General features: G+C 43.2%; 1 protein-coding gene across 1 annotated transcript in view; it reads right to left on the bottom strand.

Annotated features, from left to right (window-relative positions):
• The window catches only part of ARHGEF3 (Rho guanine nucleotide exchange factor 3), a 305,003-nt gene that overhangs the window by 199,630 nt on the left and 85,003 nt on the right, over window positions 1-20,370 (bottom strand). Inside the window, exon 3 of the mRNA XM_043587701.1 lies at window positions 10,556-10,622. Within this exon, the coding sequence (XP_043443636.1) occupies window positions 10,556-10,622 (67 nt within the window). The remainder of the gene's footprint in view (window positions 1-10,555; window positions 10,623-20,370) is intronic.

The following is a 20,370-nucleotide window of genomic DNA, read 5'->3' on the forward strand; positions in this document are numbered from 1 at the left end:
ACTTTAATTTGGCTACCCCATTAGAGATACCCATTCTGGCTCCATGTGTTCTCTTCCCCCCAAAACTGGTATCCTTGGCCAGGTATACTTGTCCTTGAGTCTTTTGATAAAGAAGTCTGTCTCCTTGGCCCAGGGCACCTTCAGTCTGTGTGCCTCTTGCTTGAACTTCAACTCTGCATCATCATCATCAACCACATCATCAGTAGGGAAGGCCAATGCAGTAGAGAAAGAGAAAGGATATATTGGCATTGTGGACCCCTGGATTCAGGTGAGATCCTTCCATCCTGCCTACATCCTCTCTGCAGTGTGTTCATTTACTCCATCTTTTACCCTTTGCTTCTCATTGTGCGTTTCAATTGTTTTAATGGACAGCGTGATTTGAGCACTTGAAAGGCCAGGTGGGAAGGACGTGTTGTTTAGAGTCACAATGAACTAAACCAAGTTCAATCCATTAAACAGGCCATTGACTCTGAAGAGGAAGAAGTCGACAGGAGAGAAGAAAAGTCAGTGACCAGACCTTTACCAACACCCATGCAAAAGGTTTTAATTCCCATCCCCAGTTTCTCATGTGGGCAGGAAACATAAAATAAAATCTAACAGGGAGGGGGAAAGGAAAACTGAGTGGGAGGGTTCAGCTTCAGGAAAGGGATTTTCCAAATAGGTGTATTCCCTTGGCTCTCAACATTACCATCACCTCCCACATCTGCAAATAGCATCAGGACATTTTGAAGGTGACAAGATCACTGCCCTGATACTATTTGTGTAATAAAGGTTAAATTTGATTATAATGAAAGATAAAAAAGCTCCATGAAAAGTCATAACTTTGACAAACTACAAAGAATATGGAGGCTGATATTTGGGCTATTTTCTATTTAAAGCCCAACACTAAGCTCCAACGCTTTCCAATATCATAGAAACAGCCATAAGCCATTTCAGAACACAATTTTCCAGAATCTGCTATTATTTCAATGAATCCAGAAAACTTACATTTTATGTCTTATGAATAGTCTATTCTTGCCCCCAGATCAGATTGTCATGGTTGAAACAAAACAAAACAAAACAAAACAAAACAAAACAAAACAAAACAACAAGGGGCACCTGGGTGGTTCAGTCAACTGAGGGTGTGACTCTTGATTTTGGCTCAGGTCATGATCTCATTGTTCATGAAATTGGGCCCTGGGTCAGGCTCTGCACTGGTCGTGTGGAGCCTGCTTGGGATTCCCTCTTTCCCTCTTTCTCTGCCTCTACCCTGCTCCCTCTCTCTCTTGAAATAAATAAATAAACAGTAAACAAACAAAAACCAAAATAACTAAGAGGACTGCTTCCTCCTACCCAATATTAAAGAAAAGGAGTTAGTTTTGTCCACCTGAGGGCCAGACCCTGGGAATCAGGATGACTATCCTCTACCATAGGAGGAGAGGGAGACTTTTGTAGACAAGAATGGTTAGTATCTGCCTAGTGCCTCCCACCTTCTTCCAGAAGCTGCCCCCTTCTTCCCTACATCACTATAGTTAATATAGGAGCCAACACAGTGGTACAGCAGGACCCCACTCCATGGCCACTGCTGATTGGTCCAGGAGTATCCACCTGACCCAAGCTGGGCCAATCAAAACCCCTCCCTACCAATTTTGGTTCTGAGGCAAGAAGAGGCTGGTCTCTGCAGATGGTTGCATTTCCACAGCACAGAAAAATGGAAGAAGTCAGTCTGCAGAGAAAATGCAGCAAAAACAGAGGAGTTGGAAACCCTCCCAGGCTCCTGGTGCCTGGTTCCAGTGGCTTCTAAGGCCTCGCTGTATTCCACAAGATACTCCCCAGACCTCTGTAATTAAAAACAACAACAACAACAACAACAACAACAACAACAACAACAACTCTCCTTATTGAAGCTAATTTGAGTTGAGTTTCTGTTACCTGCATCTAAGATTTCTTAACCCAGAAAACCAAGTCAATCAAAATTATCTTTTACCCTACACCATGTTGGAACACAAAAAGGGAATAACTGAACTGATAACTACATAAAATAAGCAAAGGCATCTATAAATTCTGCCTCCAAAGTTCAGAATTTGTGCTACTGTCAGAAAAGCCACCATGTCCCACAGACCTCACATGTGAGCAAAAAAAGAAACTACTTGGGAATCTAAAACTGAGCTTCAGTCTGCCTGGCATATTGTTGTCAGCAGACTGAAGATGAGGGGGACTTTTCCTCACAGGTGTCAGCAGCTGCTCTCGAGCTGGCTTCTCCACTGCCTGAAGGGAAATGAGGCAAGAGGGCTAAGCGGAAACCAGACACAGTCAGTTTTTCCTTTTGAGGGGGCACCGCACACAGAAAAGGCATTTCTTAAACACACATATTTAGGAAAGTCATTTCAGGTGTAAGAGAACTCTAATTACAAGGAGCCAATATTTTCTGCACACTTAACTACACGGAGGCATTATTATTCAGATCACTTTACACCCATTATAACCAAGTCTCAAGGTTTGAGAAGACGGCATTATTGTCCCCATTCTGCCGATAAGGACCTGACACTGTGAAATGTGTCTTGTCTGAAGTTTCTGATCGGCATTGCACCCTCAAAGCATGTGCCTTTTCACCACTTAATGCTTTTGTTATGACTGCCAAGGACTGTCCACCAAACTCAAGAGTTTGGCTGTCCAGAGGCCAGAGGCGGTGGGCAGTAAAACTTCTCACCCTGAGAGGCAGCCTCTAGACTGACTATTGGGGGTGGCGAGGTGAGGACGGTGAGGCAGGGTGGGGGCAAATGTCTTGCAGCCCAGCTCAGCAGGTGCCTGCCTCTTCTGTGTGCCCAGATTTGATCAGCCCCTAGATGTTTTGCCACAACACATGTTCAGTGATGCACTCTGATGTTCTCTAAGCCCCAGAAGCTTTTGTATATTTTTTTAAGTTTACTTGTTTGAGACAGAGAGAGAGCACAAGCAGGGGAAGGGCAGAGAAAAAGGGAGCCCAAGCAGACTCGATGCTTTCAGCACAGGGCCCAATGTGGGGCTTGAACCCACGAACTGGATAATCACAACCTGAGTTGAAATCAAGAGGCAGATGCTTAACTGACTGAGCCACCCAGGAGCCCCAGCCCCAGGAGGTTTTAAAATAAGCCTCCTCTTGCTTACGGAAGGTTTCGTTGTGGAGGGTGTTTGATTTTAATTGATATAAGTGTTAGTGTTTTTGCTAATTATAAAAGCAGTATGTGTTCTCTCTCTCTCCCGGAAATTCAGACATTACCAAAAACATGTAACTACCACAGGAACAGGTTGTCAGTCAATGGTGATATTCCTTCAGACATTTTTCTGTGTATATAAGAATATATTCTCTTCCTATGAAGGGGGTTTCATTTTTGTTATGTTTGCTTTAATCCTGGTTTAATCCTAAACATGGAGTTTTACATTATATACTTCTGCACCATCTGTACTTTGAACAATTAAGTGGCTGAGAGCACAGGCTGTCCGGGTTCCAAAGCAGAATCTACCACTTTATTGCTATGAGACCTTGGAGTTGTGTAATTAAAATCCTGGGTCTCAGTTTGCCCATCAGGAAAATGGGCATAATAATAGTCCATCTGTCTGATGGAGTTGTTGGGGGTGTGATGACATGCAAAGGACTAAGAACAGTAGCTAACATATTAGAAGAGCTAAATAAATGTGACACATTATGTCAGTGTCTTTTTTTTATTTCTTTTGTCATTTAAAAATATGTTTAAAGTATGAGTTAGAAGGAACAACTTGACTTTGTTTACTTGTAATATGTGTTTTCTCTTCTGTGCTATTTACTCATATCCTTCAACTATTTCCCTGTTGAGTTTTCAAACTTGTGTTATTGCTTTGCAAGAGTCCTTTGTATATGAGGGAAGTTAGTAACTTAGTACTGAAGAGAAGTTCCCAAAAGGTACTGGCAAAGAACATGGGCTTTGGGATGAGGTGAGCTGAGGTTAGAATCCCACCTCCACCACTTACCTGTCATGTGACCCTGAGCAACCTGCTCCACTTTTTAAGTTTATTTATTTATTTTGAGAGAGAGAGAGAGAGAGAGAGAGAGAGAGAGAGGGCACCAAAAGGCCAGCAGGGGAGGGGCAGAGAGAGGAGGGAGAGACAGAGAATCCCAAGCATGCTCCACACTGTCCACGTGAAGTCCGATGCGGGGCTTGAACTCACAAACCATGAGATCATGACCTGAACCGAAATCAAGAGTTGGAGGTTTAACCGACTAAGCCACCAGGCACCCCTCCACTTTTAAACCTCTCTTCAGTGGGCAGAATTATAGCAAGGCTCCTCAAGCCCCCAGACCCTACTGGGCACACCTTGTATAATCAATCCCCTCCCCTGAGTGCAGGCAGAATCTGAGAATGTGATGAAGTATCACCCCATGGCTACATTACTAATTATTGACTTTTAGATCATGTAAAGGAAGATGATCTGGGTGGTGATCTAATCCGGTGAGCCCTTAAAAGGAACTGGGTTCTTCCTCAAGTCAGAGAGATGTGAAGCATAAGAGGCATTTGATGTGAGGGAGATTCTCTCGTGCTGGCTTCAGAGATGGAAGACAACACACGGAAGGACCGAGAAGGGGCTCTAGGAGTTAACAGCCACCCCCAGTGACAACCTGCAAAGAACCGGGGACGTCCATCCTACAACCACAAGGAACTGAATTCCCCCAATAAGCTGAATAAGCTTGCAAGAGGCCTCTGTGTCTCAGATGGGACCCCACTCTGGCCGATACCTTGATTCCAGTCTGGTGAGACCCTAAGCAGAGAACCCAGCACATCACTCCCAGACTTCTGACCTGTGGAGCTGTGACTTAGTGAAGGGTTGTGGTTACAAGCTGTTAAATTTGCAGTAATTTGTTATGCAGTGATAGAAAACTGTTTACTCTAGAGTATGTTTACTCTACTTCCTCATCTGTAAAATGAGGGTGAGGCTCAAACAACATCTATCTTGGGATTTTTCTGGGAAGTAATATCAGCATAAAGCACTCAACACAGTGCCTGGTATAACCTAAGTGAATGCTACGGGCTAATTCCCTAGGATTAAGGGAACTGTTACAATTGTACTCATCATTACAAAGGCAAAGTATATTTTTCATAAATATAGCAGCGAAGGTTAAACCTTTAAAAAATAAAGTTTGGGGTGCCTGGGTGGCTTAGTTGGTTAAGGGTCCAGCTCTTAATTTCGAGCTCAGGTTTTAATCTCACAGTTTGTGAGTTCAAGTCCCAAGTCGTGCTCTATACTGGCAGCATGAGCCCGCTTGAGATTCTCTCCCTCTCTCTTCAAAATAAATAAATAAACTTCAAAACAATTAAGCCCAAAGGAGGAGAAAGGAACTTAAAGGGATTCTGGGCAGTAAAAGGTTTATCGTAGAATACTCAACTTGTTTCTAGCATTTGAAAAAAAAAATCTTCATGTCTAATTTCCTTTGAAGAAAAAGTATGTGTCATCAGCCTTGTTTTAAAGAGGCAATATGCTCTAATGGCTTGGGGACAGACAGTGTCGGGTTCAAATCCTGGCTCTGTCACTTACCACAGCTGAGATTTTAGGCAAGCTAGCACATGGTGAGGCTCAGTTTCCTCAACCTTGAAATGGGAATAAATACATCTACCATGCAGGGCTGCCATAGCCTGGCCTGGAGCTGATGGTCAATAAATGGAAGTAAATGTACAAACTGAGGCTGCAGGAAAAGAGAAAGCTGTGCTGCCTTCTTCTGCAGGGTAGACACAGTAAGGTCACATTAAACACTGGCCTGGCCAGATATGTTCTGACTATCCCTCTACTGAGTTGTGAATTTTGGAACATTTCAGCCTGGCTTTCAAGAAACATTGAACTACACTGAGTTTTGTGCACTTCATTCCAAGCGCAGGACCTGGGATGTGTCAAGGCAGCATGGAGCAGGCACAGGACCCTCTGCCTGGAAATACGGTTCTAATTCTGATCCCTCTACTTCGAGTGACCCTAGGAGCGGTCCCCATTATTTCCTGTCTGTGTAGAAACCAGACCCCCTTTTTGTAACAGTAGCAAACTTGGCCTTGGAGAAAATGACCCTTCTCTACCACTAGGTGGCCAGTAACAAAACCCTGGCCACCTAGCTCCCTCAGGAGGAACAGGCGACCAAGGCCTGTCTGATCTTCTTGACTACCGTGACTGGCCAAGGTATAACTATTTGCCAAGCCAGGGCAATCAGAGTCCTACGCTGGGATTTCATACATAGACCCTGGAATCAAAAGCATCTTTCTTTTCTCTGGAAAGGAGTGGTTGTTTGTGGTCATCCTCTCTTCCCAAAGCAGTTCACATGGAGTATGTAAGATAAGATCCATACCCCAGGAATAGCAAAGCTGGGAGAGAGCACCCCTGGATACCGCTGGATACCCTGAAGCCCACCCATTCAGTTTCCCTCAGTCACATGAGGCAAACAATCTCCCTTTCCACTTGAGCCAGTTTTAATGGAGCTTCTATCACTTGTAACCAAAAGAGTCCCCACTAATACACAAGGCCTTGTTTTCCACATCTGAAAATTAAAAGGTCGGCTACAATGTCCAAAGTTTCTTCCAAAGCCTCAGAGTCTAGAAATTTCTTCCCAAATAGCCTAGGCAGGAGTAAAGAACAGGCACTTAGAGAAAGAGACAAGATAAGCACAGCCATGGAATCTGGCTGATATTTAATTGAAATCTCAGTTGTGACACCTAAACAATGCCTTGTACGTAGTAGTAAGTCTTGCTAAGTATTTCCAAGGGCAGGAGTTGTGCTCTTGATATTTTCACACTCCTAGGGAGAGTTTCCTTCCTGTATCACTCTCTCTCTCTCTCTCTCTCTCTCTCCCTCCCTCCCTCCCTCCCTCCCTCCCTCCCTCTCTCAGCTAACTGGAGGAGTTGTAGCAAATATTTGCATAAGGAAGGGTGGAAATTCTGAGCTCAGCACTGTCCCAATCAGATGGGGACCAGATGTGCAGTGAGCACCTGATGGAAGCACTTAGTAACAGTACTCCAGGGTCCCACCTCTCAGGGTCCCATCTTCTTATTCTCATCATTCTGTTCTGGTTTTACTCATAATGTTCCCTCTAGAACTGCCCCCACCCAAACCATCCTTTTGGCTTCTCTCCATGAGTGTATGTGCAGCACTCATGGGTCTGGTGAGAGACAGACACGGCATCACCCCTTGCCCAGGAAGATGGGGGAATCAGGAGGGTTGGTAGCACCAAGGGTCTCTGTCTCCTTAGATGAGCGTGAACCAAGAGACCCAGCCTGCACTTAATAACGACAACTTCTAAAAGGGCTAAATCACTTGGTAGGTAGGAAGAGTGTCATCCAAGGGCCACCAGCTCTTCCTGAACCTCTCCTCAGCCAAAAATCCCAGACCCCCCAAAAGGAAAACCATAAACCATACTCCTAATGCCTTGAGGAGTAATGTAGACCTGGAGTGAATGTTTCCAGGGAAGACAAGGAGGGGGTTACAATACAATTCATTCAGTGAGATTTTCCTTAAAATTATTTTGAAACATCTCATCTTTTTCCAGACTCCTTATTAAGATGCCAACCACTCCCTCTCTTCCCTCGGGCCCTGTCCCCGGCTCCCTCCTTAGCCCTCACATGTCTCCCACTTGGCTTCTCATCCAGAGTGATGTGGTTCCTTTTCCCCTTGCCTTTTACCATCCATCTCTCCCCAACACTTCTCCCTACCCCACCCCCAAAATCTACAAATGCCCAGGGCATAAGCAAACTAACACAGGATCTTTATTCTTTATAAGCCAAACAGGAATGGAATTACAGATGCTTACAATAGTTTCCTCTGCCACGCATATAAATATGGGAAACTCACGAGCACACATATTCTAAAAACTTCCTTTCTTAATAAAGAAGAAAATAAAGCATTCACAAAAAACATGCCCTGCCCTAGGACAGCATGCATAGCTCAGTCTAACAAGCCTGGGAGTCACATTTCATTATAGAAAATGTATCAGCTAGATAATGCCTCAAATGTCTTCATTCTGGCATTCTGGGTGCTTCTTGTTCTTCATTTCCAATTACCATAGGGATGGTTACAAAGCATAGCCTGGCTGGGAGTAAGGGTGTTTCCACTTGGTGGGGTTCCCTCCTAATCCTTCGATGTCACGGATGATTATGTTCCAAGAGGGAGACAGATCAATCTGGCCAATCTGGCAATTATCAGGCCCCAGACCATCTCCCTCTGGCATATCTTGATGTCAGCTTGTCTAACTTTACCAATAAGCCCCATGGGCCAGGAAAAATCAGAGCAAGGACACGGGACCAAAATAAACACCACAGCTGGGCACCTGGGTGGCTGTCAGTTAAGCGTCTGACTATTGACTTTGGCTCAGGTCATGATCTCATGGTTCATAGGTTCAAGCCCGGCATCGGGCTCTGTGCTGACAGCTCAGAGCCTGGAGTCTGCTTTGGATTCTGTGTCTCCCTCTCTCTCTGCCCCTCCCCCACTTGCACTCTGTCTCTCAAAAATGAATAAACGTTAAAAAAAAAAAGATTCTGTCATCTATTTGGTTGCAATTATCCAGGGACAGTTTGTTTGTTCTTCTGCAGTGATTCCCTAATTTTAAATACTACCATGCAGGGGTGAGAGTATCAAAGGGTCACTTAAACCAAGTGTGTATCTAACAGGCTCCTCTGAGCAGCAATTTCTGTAAAACAGAGTTGTGCTCAAAAACTTACAAAGCATTTTTCAAGGGAAGACATTTGAAGAGGTTTTATGGCCACAGGTAAGGTAATCAATTGTCCCAGTTTACCTGGGACTTCCAGTGCTAAACCCAGGGGCAATCGCAGGCAAACTTGAGTGGTTGGTCACCCTAGATGTACCCCAGTACTTGACTAGTGACCACTGCTGAATCAGAAGGAAGGCTAGGGTGTGCTGAAGGGACACCAGAGAGGGAGGGAAAATAAATGCCTTCAAATAGGCCAACTTGCTCATAGAAGGTCCAATTTCTCTATAGCTCAAAATTGACAATAAATGTCAACTATTCCAAAGTGTGTACAAACTGCCTTGTCAACAAAGGATTTATTGGCAATGGGGAAATGCCACCAACTCCATCAACTCTCTTTAATGTAGTCTCTAAGCAGGGCAACACATCAAAGGCTCTGAGAAGTCTCACAGTGGTGAACATATTTAATTAAGTGCTCTCAGTGTGCCCCAAGGTTATTTGACCACACAGGTTTTTTTTCCACCTAATGGTTATGATCATCCAACTGAACACACTTGGAGAAATGGGGACCTTATCCACAAAACCATAAACAACTTAGGAGACACACAGTTTACGTTCAGTAAGACATGCACATCTCCTTAAGAGGTCAACGCATTTCTCTTTGTACTCGGTGAAAAGCATATTGTACCCTTAGTTAAAATACTGCCATGATCTATATTTATTTTCAGTAAGACACTTGGGGAAAATGGCTGAGATCTATGTAAGATACCAAAGGTGAACTGAACTAGCAAAAACAGTGCTGAAAAGACCAAAGACATGACCTCGAAACACAACCTGAAGTCGATTTTTTGTCTGATGGATGTGAAGGATCTGTTTATACATTCAACAAATTAATTAAGCATGTATGTGCTAGGCCCAGAGAGACAGCAGTGAACAAGAGAGAAATACAAGGTCTCTCCTCCACACTTGATGCTTAGAGCTTCCAATCTTAACGTTTTAGTAAGCACTAACTAACAATCTCATCCTATCAATGAGAAGAGAGTGCAGGGGTCTACGGGAGCGCCTCAGCTCTTGCCTTCCCACAGGAGGTGATATCAAGACTTAGACCCAAGGGAAGAAGCCAGTGGGGCAGCTTCAGTGTGTGTAGGAGTGCAGGGCTGGACAGCACAAGAAGTGCTCTAGGCAGAAGGAATGACACATGCAAACGCCAGGTCGTAAAACAGAGCTCTGAGCATTCTTTACACAGGCCAGGGTCTTCTTCCTGAGGCCAGAGCTAGAATTCATTTTAGCACACAGCAGGCTTCCATATACTTTATTATTATTATTATTATTATTATTATTATTATTATTATTATGTTAAGGTAGAGAACTTTGCATCAAGAGGAGGTTAGATCTGACCCTTTCTACACTTCTAAGGGTCTGTGGCTTTATGATTGGGAGATTTTTATGATTCCCCTTAAAATCTGTTCAGAGCTTACAGGCTTCTCTTCTGGAAAACAAAGCTCCCCATGAAGTCATAAATCTACATATTAACAGACTGTACATTTCCAATTTCTTTTTTCTTCATTATGCACTGGGCCCCTGCAGGTTCCCAAGAAAATGGGCACAATGTCCCCCCCCCTGCCCATCAACCCTGACTTGGCTCCTTCATCAGGTGCTTTCCCGAGACCTTCCAGGGCAAATGGACACTGGCGGGCGCTTACTGGGCCACTCACGTTTTTTAATTGAGCCACAGCCGCTGATACGACCGACCGTGATTCCTCCAAATGCTAAAACCCAGCTTTCTTGGCAAAGACGGATTAGTAAAGCCACCCCCAACAGCATCCTCTCTGGAGCAGCCAGAACGGGGTACAGAACAGCAGGGAGCACTCCCGGGGAAACACTTACCCCTCTGAAATTCCAGGCTCTAGGGGAGGGGAACATAGGGAAGCTGTTTTGCAGAATCCGCCTAGGCCTAGAAGAGGAGAAAAGACAAGACAATGTGTTTCATTACTCATGGGTTAGAGACTCAGAGGAAATCACCCACTTCCGATGTAGCTTTATCAGAAAGAGAGAGAGAGAGAGAGAGAGATGCTTGGAGAAATGGCCCAGGCAGACGCAGCAGCCAGGCTTTTTACAGCTCGGCCATCCGTAGCAGCCAAACACACTCCAAACCCCTTCCTAGTCCCCCAGGAGGAAAGCTCCAGAGTCCCTTAGAAATAGTCAAGCCCTCACCCTTAAAAAAATAAAATCTAATCTAAAAGTCAACCTGGATGCAATCAAAAAGCCAGACCAAGCTCCCTATCTTGATCTTCATTTCTCACACACAAACAATTCCCAAACGGATGCCATCAGGTGGTGTTTACAGCTCCAGCCGAGCCTGGAATTCTCCCTGGTGCAGGCCACACGGGAGCTCCAGACTTTCAGGGGGACGGTACATGGACCGTCCACAGGACATGTAGCTGCTGCCTAACCAGTCGGAACTGGTTTCCTCACCTATTAATCCCTCCACGTGAAGCAATCTCCTTAGATGTGACAGAGGTGGGCTCCAGTGGGGTCAGCACAGGAGGTGGGGACACGGTACAGGGATGGAAAGAAGCAGCAGTGTGGCTGGGCTGCTTCAGGCACACCAGGGGCACCTTACTTCTGTCCTGAAGAGTGAATCCAATGTTGTAGCTGCCAACACGCCCACAGGGACACCTTTTACAATGTGTTTGTGGAGTAATAAGTTACTCCTCCCAAAAATGCTGTGTCTGTCAATATGGAAATCCAAATTTCATGTTTGCTTGAGGTACCACCTCACTGAAAAGCATCCCTGAGAAACATCCATCTTGGACTTTCCCTGGAGTTTTAGTCAGTGATGAACCAAAGAAGTGGTGTTGGTTTTTCACGTGACAGTCACACCTTTACTTAGACCTCTATGCCATAGTCAGCAGTAACACAAGGCAGAAGTGACCACTGCACCCTGCAGCGTATCAGGCTTGAGGAAAAGTCTTGATAGGCTCTACCAGAGGAAAGAGATAGATAAGCAATACGCAAGGTAATTATAATAACAGCAGCAGCTAATGTCTATGGAGTACTTAAAACAGCACATGCTAATACTTCATAGAGTTAATCTCATTGACTCTCACACTGCGAGCTAGGGTTCTCATTGTACCCATTTAATAGGTAAGAAAACAGAGACCTAGGGATATTAAGAGATGCACGCAGGTAAAATCAGGATTCTAATCTCATTTGTCTAATCTCAGATCCCATGGTGTTTTACTAGCTGTGTGACCCTGAGCACGAGGTTTCATATTCTTATGTGCCAAACAGAAGAAATAATACCCAGAACATGGTCAAGACGAGATGAGGGTTCTAAATCCAGTTCTATCACTGCTAAGTTCTAAAAGATGTCAGCACAGATCCCCTCCCGTTCCTCCCAAATTCTGGCTCAAAGAAAAGCTTTCGACCAGGGGCACAGGACTGACACAGAAAAGCTGGGACGACTCACCGAAACAGATGGGAACTCCCACCTGCTGTATCTTTATATCCAGCCTCACTCCTGCCTCACCCTCCTCCTCACCCACACGTACAACAATAAAAACCCAGGCTAATAACATCTCAAGACAAACAGAGCATGTGGGTGGTTATTTAGATTTAATACTCTTCTCTATTAAGTAACATGTTGGTCTAAGTTCTTCTAAAAAAGCATTTCTCCTTTGGGAAGAAAAAAACTTAGAATTTAACAAAACATCTCCCTGGATACTGCTCCCTCCTCTCCCCGGCTATAATTGGGCTTTGCTCTCCTAATGATTTGATGAGCTTCACTGCTTCCAAAGCAACAACGTATACTAGAACATTGCAAGTGAATGTTCCCCTGTTTTATATGGTGTGGTTTACAGAAAATTATGATCACAACAATCAGCAGTGATTATTATGCCAGGGATGTGCCAGGGTCTGTGCTAGGCACTTTGCCTACATAATCTAAGTCTCGCAATAAGATAGGTTATTATGTTATGTTACAGTACTCTGCTAATACATGACATACAAATAGTGTTATAATGGTGCCATGTGTTACAATATTATATATATATAAATATATAAAACATATGATAATGGCATTAGATACTTATTTTAAAAATATTTTTTTTATTTACTTAAAGTAAGCTCTACACCCAAAGTGGGGCTTGACCCCAAGATCAAGAGTCACATGCTCTACTGACTGAGCCAGTCAGGCACCCCAGCATTATATACTTTTAAATAAAATATATAACTCTGGGGGCACCTGGGTGGTTCAGTCGGTTAAACGTCCAAGTCTTGGCTTTGGTTCGGGTCATGATCTCATGGTTTGTGGGATCAAGCCCTGCATCAGGCTCTGTGCTGACAACACAGAGCGTGCTTGGGATTCTCTCTCTGCCCCTCCCCTGCGGGCATTCTCTCTCTCAAAATAAATAAATAAACTTTAAAAAATAATGTAACTTTGTGTCATAAAATATTGTCATATAATATTATGGTATAATGGGGGATATTATTATTACCCCATTTTACAGATGAGATAAAACCTCATCTGTTTAACCTCTGCAGAGAGGTTAAACCACATGTGAGAAGTCACACAGCCCAGCTGGGATTCATAACCAGATGTGTCTGACTCTAGATTCAGAGGATGTAGCCCCTCGCATATAGAGAGAAGTCCCGCTAAACAGGGAAGAACATGCTCTTGGGAGAATGTAGCCTGGGGGTTTCTTGTGGGACCAGCTTAGTAGGATCTCAAATTTAGAAGCCTCATAGGCAAAGAAAAAGGATCAGAGTGAATCTGTCAATCCAGGGCATTCTTTTTTTTTTTTAATTTTTATTTTAATGTTTATTTATTTTTGAGAGACAGAGTGCAAGCAGCAGAGGGGCAGAGAGAAAGAGAGACATAGAATCCGAAGCAGGCTCCAGGCTCCAGGCTCCGAGCTATCAACACAGAGCACAACACGGGACTCGAACTCACAAACTGTGAGATCGTGACCTGAGCTGAAGTCAGACACTTAACTGACTGAGCCATCCAGGTGTCCCATTTCTTGTGTTCAGAAGCAGGTTCTTGGGGAGCCTGGGTGGCTCATCGGTTGAGCGTCTGACTCTTGATTTTGGCTCAGGTCATGAGCTCACGGTTCGTGGGTTCGAGCCCACATCAGCTCTGTGCTTGACAGTGTGGAGCCTGGTTGGGATTCCCTCTCTCTCCCTCTCTGTTCTTCCCTGACTTGTGCGCTCTCTCTCTCTCTCAAAACAAATAAACTTAAGAAATTATTAAAGAAAAAAAAAAAAAGGAATCAAGTTCTTTGCATTGTCAGCAAAAGTCCAAGTAAGAAACAGGTACTTGGTTCTACAGATCTCCAAGACACGAAGGTACACAGTTGGGCCTCCTAACAGGGCTGGGAGGAGTTATCTATAGTGTGTTCAGTCCTTGGACCCCTGATGTGAGCCAGGCCTGTGCATGGTGTGTGCACACGTGGTTAAGAAGCACAGCCCATCCTGCAGATGCCAGGGGAACGACGTTGACCAACAACCATCCACCTCTGTGGAGGGACCAACGGGAAGCCAGGGGTGGGTGTGAAGCAGGACAGAAACCATTGACACAGGAGGGACAGCTTCTTGGCTGGAAGGAGGTTACAACTGAAGGAAAGACTGGGAAGAAAAGTTAGAAACACTGTCCACATGGAGAAATGCCCACAGGAGGAGCAACAAGTCAGGATTCAAGATGCATTTAGGGAATGATCTCAAATTTCAGAAGTGTGTGTGTGGCTGGAATCAAACAGAATAAGCTCAGGAGCTTATAACCTCAGGGTCAGCAGCAGAATGTACTTCCCACCACATGGAAATGAATACAACTTTTTTCCACCACCCTGAGAAGAGGATTAGTGACCATTTCCAGAGCAACTCCTAAGAGTATGCGTTTCAGAAGTGAATATGTAGACTGCTTTGCTGCCCGTACACTCACTATGTGGGGCCAAGAGCCTAGTGTCTGAGGTACGACCAACTTGGGGCTCCAAGAGTGGCTCCCTCTCCTTCTTGCTGGGGGACTTCAACCAGGCTACCTACTCTCTACTGTCTCTGAGCCTCCATTTTCTCATCTGTAAAATGTGGATAATAATCTCTTCTCACAAAATTGAAGCATTAAATTAATGTACTACATAAAATGTTTGGCAGAGAATCTGGCACTTATTAAATACTCTAGCTATTACAGTAGCGCCTCCTTATGTATAAAGGATATGTTTCAAGGAGTGTCTGGCTGGCTCAGTCGGTGCAGCACGTGACTCTTGATCTTGGGGTGATGAGTTTGAGCCTCACATTGGGTGTAGAGCTTACTTTAAAAGGGGGTACATTTGGGGGCACCTGGGTGGCTCATGAACCGTGAGATCATGACCTGAGCCGAGACCAAGAGTTGGATGCTTAACCAACTGAGCCATCCAGGTGCCCCAAATATTTTAATGTCTTACTTCTCAACCCAGGGCATCTTGCTAACAACACTTTCCTTTTATTTCTTTTGTTTTGTTTGACTTCGCTCTATCTATGAAGACAATTGTAGCAATACAAGGAAAGCCAAAGGGCTACATTTTATAGAGAAATTAGTGCAGACTATAACCACCTGTGCCAGGTATTTTATCCTGGTTGGACCACTCAAGACAGTGATGGTCTTTCAGGTAAATGTCTTCTTAATTCTGGTTGTGGTACGTAATTGAGGATGGACTGGCAGGTGTTTAGCCAGGTGAAGGAAGACCCAATTCTCTGTTGAGAAGCTCACTGTGAAGAGGTCGTTTGCCCAATGGAAAGCTCATCACCTAGGCTTGCCTCTTAAACAAAGGCACAATGGCACCACCCGTAACATGTTTCCGTAGTTCATAGGCCACACTCAGCTTCATTCCACTTACACCATGGCTGCAACTCCAACTCTTTATTTCCTGATAAAATATGGGGAAACAGGATCACAGAACCTCAAAAATAGTCAACTGGTACAATCACTCGGCACGGGTTGGATCTTCTCCAACAGTCCTGTTGAGAATGCACCCTGAAAGAGAGTCTTCCCTCTTTAGAGAAGGGGTCTGTATCCAGTCATAAGGGCTCACATATTAATTTCTCTCCAACACGTAAAGAACACCTTCCATAGGGCAGGCATAGGACCAGACATTAGAGACACAGCAGTGAACAGCACAGATACAGTGTCTGCTTTCATGAAGCTTACAAAAGGACAATGGGAGTGAGAGAGGGTGGGAGAGAGAGAGAGAACAACATAGTAAGTCTTAAAGAAAAATAAAACAGTGGTAATGGGGAGAGCCAGAGGGGCTCAATCAACATTTGAGGAGCTAGACAGACCTCCCAGAGGAAACGAGACCTCCCTGTGACCTGACAGAGGTGAGGGACTCAACCAGGTAATAAGACAGGGAGCAGCAGGCCAGGCGACAGGAAGAGCAAGCTAAAAATGCAGGAGGTCGAACTTTGCAAAGATTACCTAAATAGACAAAACTGGCAGAACTAATTGCTGAAGTTAAGAGTCAAGAGTTAAGATGTAGAAGACGGCATATTTGAAAAACTGGAAGCTAAGTATGACCACTTAAACATCTGTCAATAAATAAAGGGATTATTAAATGAAGCTATATTCATTCTTTACAATGGAAGACCATGTAGGACTATATATTAATGAAAAATCTCAAAAAAAATAAAGAAAGAAAATCCAAGTTGCAGGAGGTATGCATATGATAGGATATATGATACTATGTAGAATCTCACAAAATAACACTCTCTTGTTTTGGCCACATATGTATGTAGTAAAAATGTAAGACTACATATGAAAAGGTTTTTTTTCTTTTAAAGTGTATTTATTTGAGAGAGAGAGAGAGAGAGTGAGAGAGAATGCTTGTACATGCACCCATGAGAGGGGGAGGGGCAGAAAGAAAGGGAGACAGAATCCCAAGCAGGACCCATGGTGTCAGTGCAGAGCCCGATGTGGGGCTTGAACACACAAACCGTGAGATCATGACCTGAGCTAAAACCAAGAGTCAGACACTTAACCGGCTGACCCAGGAGCCCCTGAAAAGGTTTTATCAACTGCAAATAAATGGTCCCCTCTGGGGACTGAAAGGGAAAGGGACTCGGGTGGGGCCCATGTGAAGCTTCATCACTACCTGTAATGTTTCATTTATTCACATAAAAATTCTGAAGCTAACAGGGCAAAAAGATTTTTATTAAATCTAAATGGTAGGTATAGATATGAATGTTATAATAGCCTATATTTTGCTATGCAGGTGAAATAGATTATAATTAATAACAATAACAAATGAATAAATTCTAGCATAGCCATGTAATACAATACTAAGGCATCCATTAAAAATAATGAGGGCGCCTGGGTGGCTCAGTCAGTTACGCATCTGACTCTTGATTTTGGCTCAGGTCGTGGTCTCACGGTTCATGAGTTCGAGCTCCGCATCAGGCTGTGCTCAGAGCACGGAGCGTGCTTAGGATCCTGTCTCCCTCCCTCTCTGCCCCTCCCCCCCTTAAAAATAAATAAATGTTAAAAAAAAATTTTATAATAATGAGGTGTACTTGTGCCATCACCAGCAAAGACCATAAAATACAGTCTGTGAAATAAGAGGCAGGGCAACGTGTAAATCCACTTACTTTTACACACACACGCACGTACAGAATCAGCTCCGAGCATGCTGAGGGCCCTGGCAGGGCACATGCCCAACTGTTGACATTGATTGATTATGTATACAGTTTGGGCCAGGGGTGGGAAGCATAAATGTGGACATCAGCTTTTACATACGTATTTTTAAATCTTTACTATAGAAACGTATTATGTAATGAAAATCATAATAATGTTTACTAAAAGGCCTTAATAGGTAGGCAAGGAGGCAGAGAGGCATGAAATGAGGCTGAACAGGAGGCCAGGGCTGGACAGGGCAGAGACTTAAAGGCTAAGGTTGGGGGGCTGGTCATGGGGTGATGGGGCTCCACTGAAGCTATATGGTGAGGAATGACATGGGATTTGCCTTTAGAAAGATCCCTCTGGCTAGAGGGAAGAGAAGACAGCCGAGGGGTCCAGAATGAAGGCAGAGACCAGCAGGGAGGGTACCGCAGGCATCCAGATCCACTATAGCCTCTCTCATCTCTTTCAAGATTCTGAAGGCACAGAAGTCATAAGTGTCCATTCAGACTGCTTTTTCCCATTTTCTCTCCCTTCCCCAGTTGTTTTCTAGAACAGCACTGTCCAGTAGAAATATCATGCGAGCCACACATGTAATTTTAAATTCTCTATTAGTCACATTAAAATGGTAAACAGAAATAGGCAAGTTTAGTTTTAATAGTATAGTTTATTTAACTCAATATATCCAGATACTATTATCAGTTCAACATGTAATAGAAAAAAAATATTAGAGATATTTTACATTTTTGCATGTCTTCCAAATCCAATGAGTATCTTACTCTTAGATCAATCCTCTTTTTAATGTTTATTTATTTTTCAGAGAGAGAGAGAGAGAGACAGCGCACAAGCGGGGGGAAGGGCAGAGAAAGAGGGAGACAGAGGATCCAAAGCAGGCCCCTTGCTGACAGCAGAGAGCCTGATGTGGGGCTTGAACTCATGAACTGTGAGATCATGACCTGAGCCAAAGTTGGACACTTAACTGACTGAGCCACCCAGATACCCCTACTCTTACCTCAGTTTTAATTGGTACTAGCCATGTTTCAAGTGCTCAGTAGCAGTATGTGGCATGTGTCTATCATACTGGACAGCACAAGTATAGAAAAATAACACATGTAATTTCAAAGAGCCTCTTTGAAAAGCCAGACTTTGAAAAGCTACAGCTCTGTGTCTCAGCAATTAGTGACTAACCACAATATATAAATTGAGACCCTTTTGAAAAATGAGACACTCTCCAAAATGATTTTAGTATCCATCTGAATTCAGAAAAATTCAGAACAAAAAAAATATTTCTCAAAAGCTTTAGAGATATAGTCTCTGGAATAATTACAGGAAATTATCTTCAGGTCACATCCTTACTTGAATAGATCAACATACGAAATTTTTCCCAAATGGAGATTATCCCAAACAAAAGTCTATGATCGGGTCCTAAATAATGTAGAACTAGTCTAATCAAACGAATTCCAGAATGAACTAAAAGGAAGACATTGAAATGATTTTTTTTAAACCCATAAAATGATTATATTTGTATTTCCCCTTTTGTGAAATGTTTGTTCAGGTCATTTACCCATTTATATACAGGGATTTTTTTTTTTTGTTATTGATATGTAAGGGCTCTTTCTAGATTCGGACAAGAGTGTGTAACAAGTGGCTAGCACATACCTGGTACTCTAGTAACCGTATTAAAAAGGCATATATTAAATTCCATCAACTGGTGAATGAAAATGGATAAACAAAGGTGTATGTGCCTGCAATGGGATGTGATTCAAAAGAATGAAGTACCAACACCTGCTAGGACATGGAGCAACCTTGAATGCCTTATGCAAAGTGAAAGAAGCCAGACACAAAAGGCCACATCGTGTATGATTCCATTTATGTGAAATACCCAGAATAGGCAAATTCATAGAGTCATAAAGCAAACTAGTAGTGGCCAGGGGCTGGGGGAAAGAGAGCAAGTAGGAAGTGACTGCTTAATGGGTGCACAATTTCCTTTTGGGGTGATGAAAATGTTCTGAAATTAGGTTGTGGTGATGGACGCAAAACCCTGTATATGTACTTAATACCACTGAATTATTATACACCTAAAATGGCTAAGATGGTAAACATGTATTTTACCACAGTAGTTTTAGGCAATTTGGATTTATTTATTTATTTATTTATTTATTTATTTATTAAATAATGAGGGTATCTTTTGGGTAAATACCTAGTAGTGTAATTGCTGAATCATAGGGTAGTTATATTTTTACGTTTTTGAGAAACCTCCACACTGTTTTCCAGAGTGGCTGCACCAGTTGGCATTCCCACCAACAGTGCAAGAGGGTTCCCTTTTCTCCACATCCTTGCCAACACTTGTTGTTTCTTGTGTTGTTGATTTTAGCCATTCTGACAGGTGTGAGGTGATATTTCATTGTAGTTTTGATTTGTATTTCCCTGGTGATCAGTGATGTGGAGCATGTTTTCATGTATATCTGCTCAAAGAATACAAAAATACTAATTCAAAGGGATACATGCACCCCAATGTTTACAGCAGCATTATCTAAATAGCCAAATTATGGAAGCAGCCCAAGTGTCCAGTGACTGATGAATGGATAAAGAAGATGTGGTATATATATACAATGGAATATTAATCAGCCATAAAAAAGAATGAAATCTTGCCATTTGCAATGGCATGGATGGAGCTAGAGAGTACTCTAATAAGTTAGTCAGAGAAAGACAAATGCATTTGATTTCACTCATATGTAGAATTTAAGAAATTCTTAAATAAATGCGCAAAGAAGGAAAAAAAGAGAGAAAGAGGCAAACCAAGAAACAGACTCTTAACTACAGAAAACAACTTGCTGGTTACCAGAGGGGAGGTGGGGAGGGGGATGGGTGAAATAGGTGATGGGGATTAAGGAGTACACCTGTCACGATGAGCACGGGCTGTTACATGGAAGTGTTGAATTGCTATACTGTACACCTGAAACTAATATTATACTGTGTTAACAGAAATTTAAATTAAAACTTTTTTTTAAAAAAAGAGGAAAAAAAGCTGTAAGTTTCACTGCTTAAAAAATAAAGA

The sequence above is a fragment of the Prionailurus bengalensis genome, chromosome A2 (genome assembly GCF_016509475.1).
Source record: "Prionailurus bengalensis isolate Pbe53 chromosome A2, Fcat_Pben_1.1_paternal_pri, whole genome shotgun sequence".
Lineage (NCBI taxonomy): Eukaryota > Metazoa > Chordata > Mammalia > Carnivora > Felidae > Prionailurus > Prionailurus bengalensis.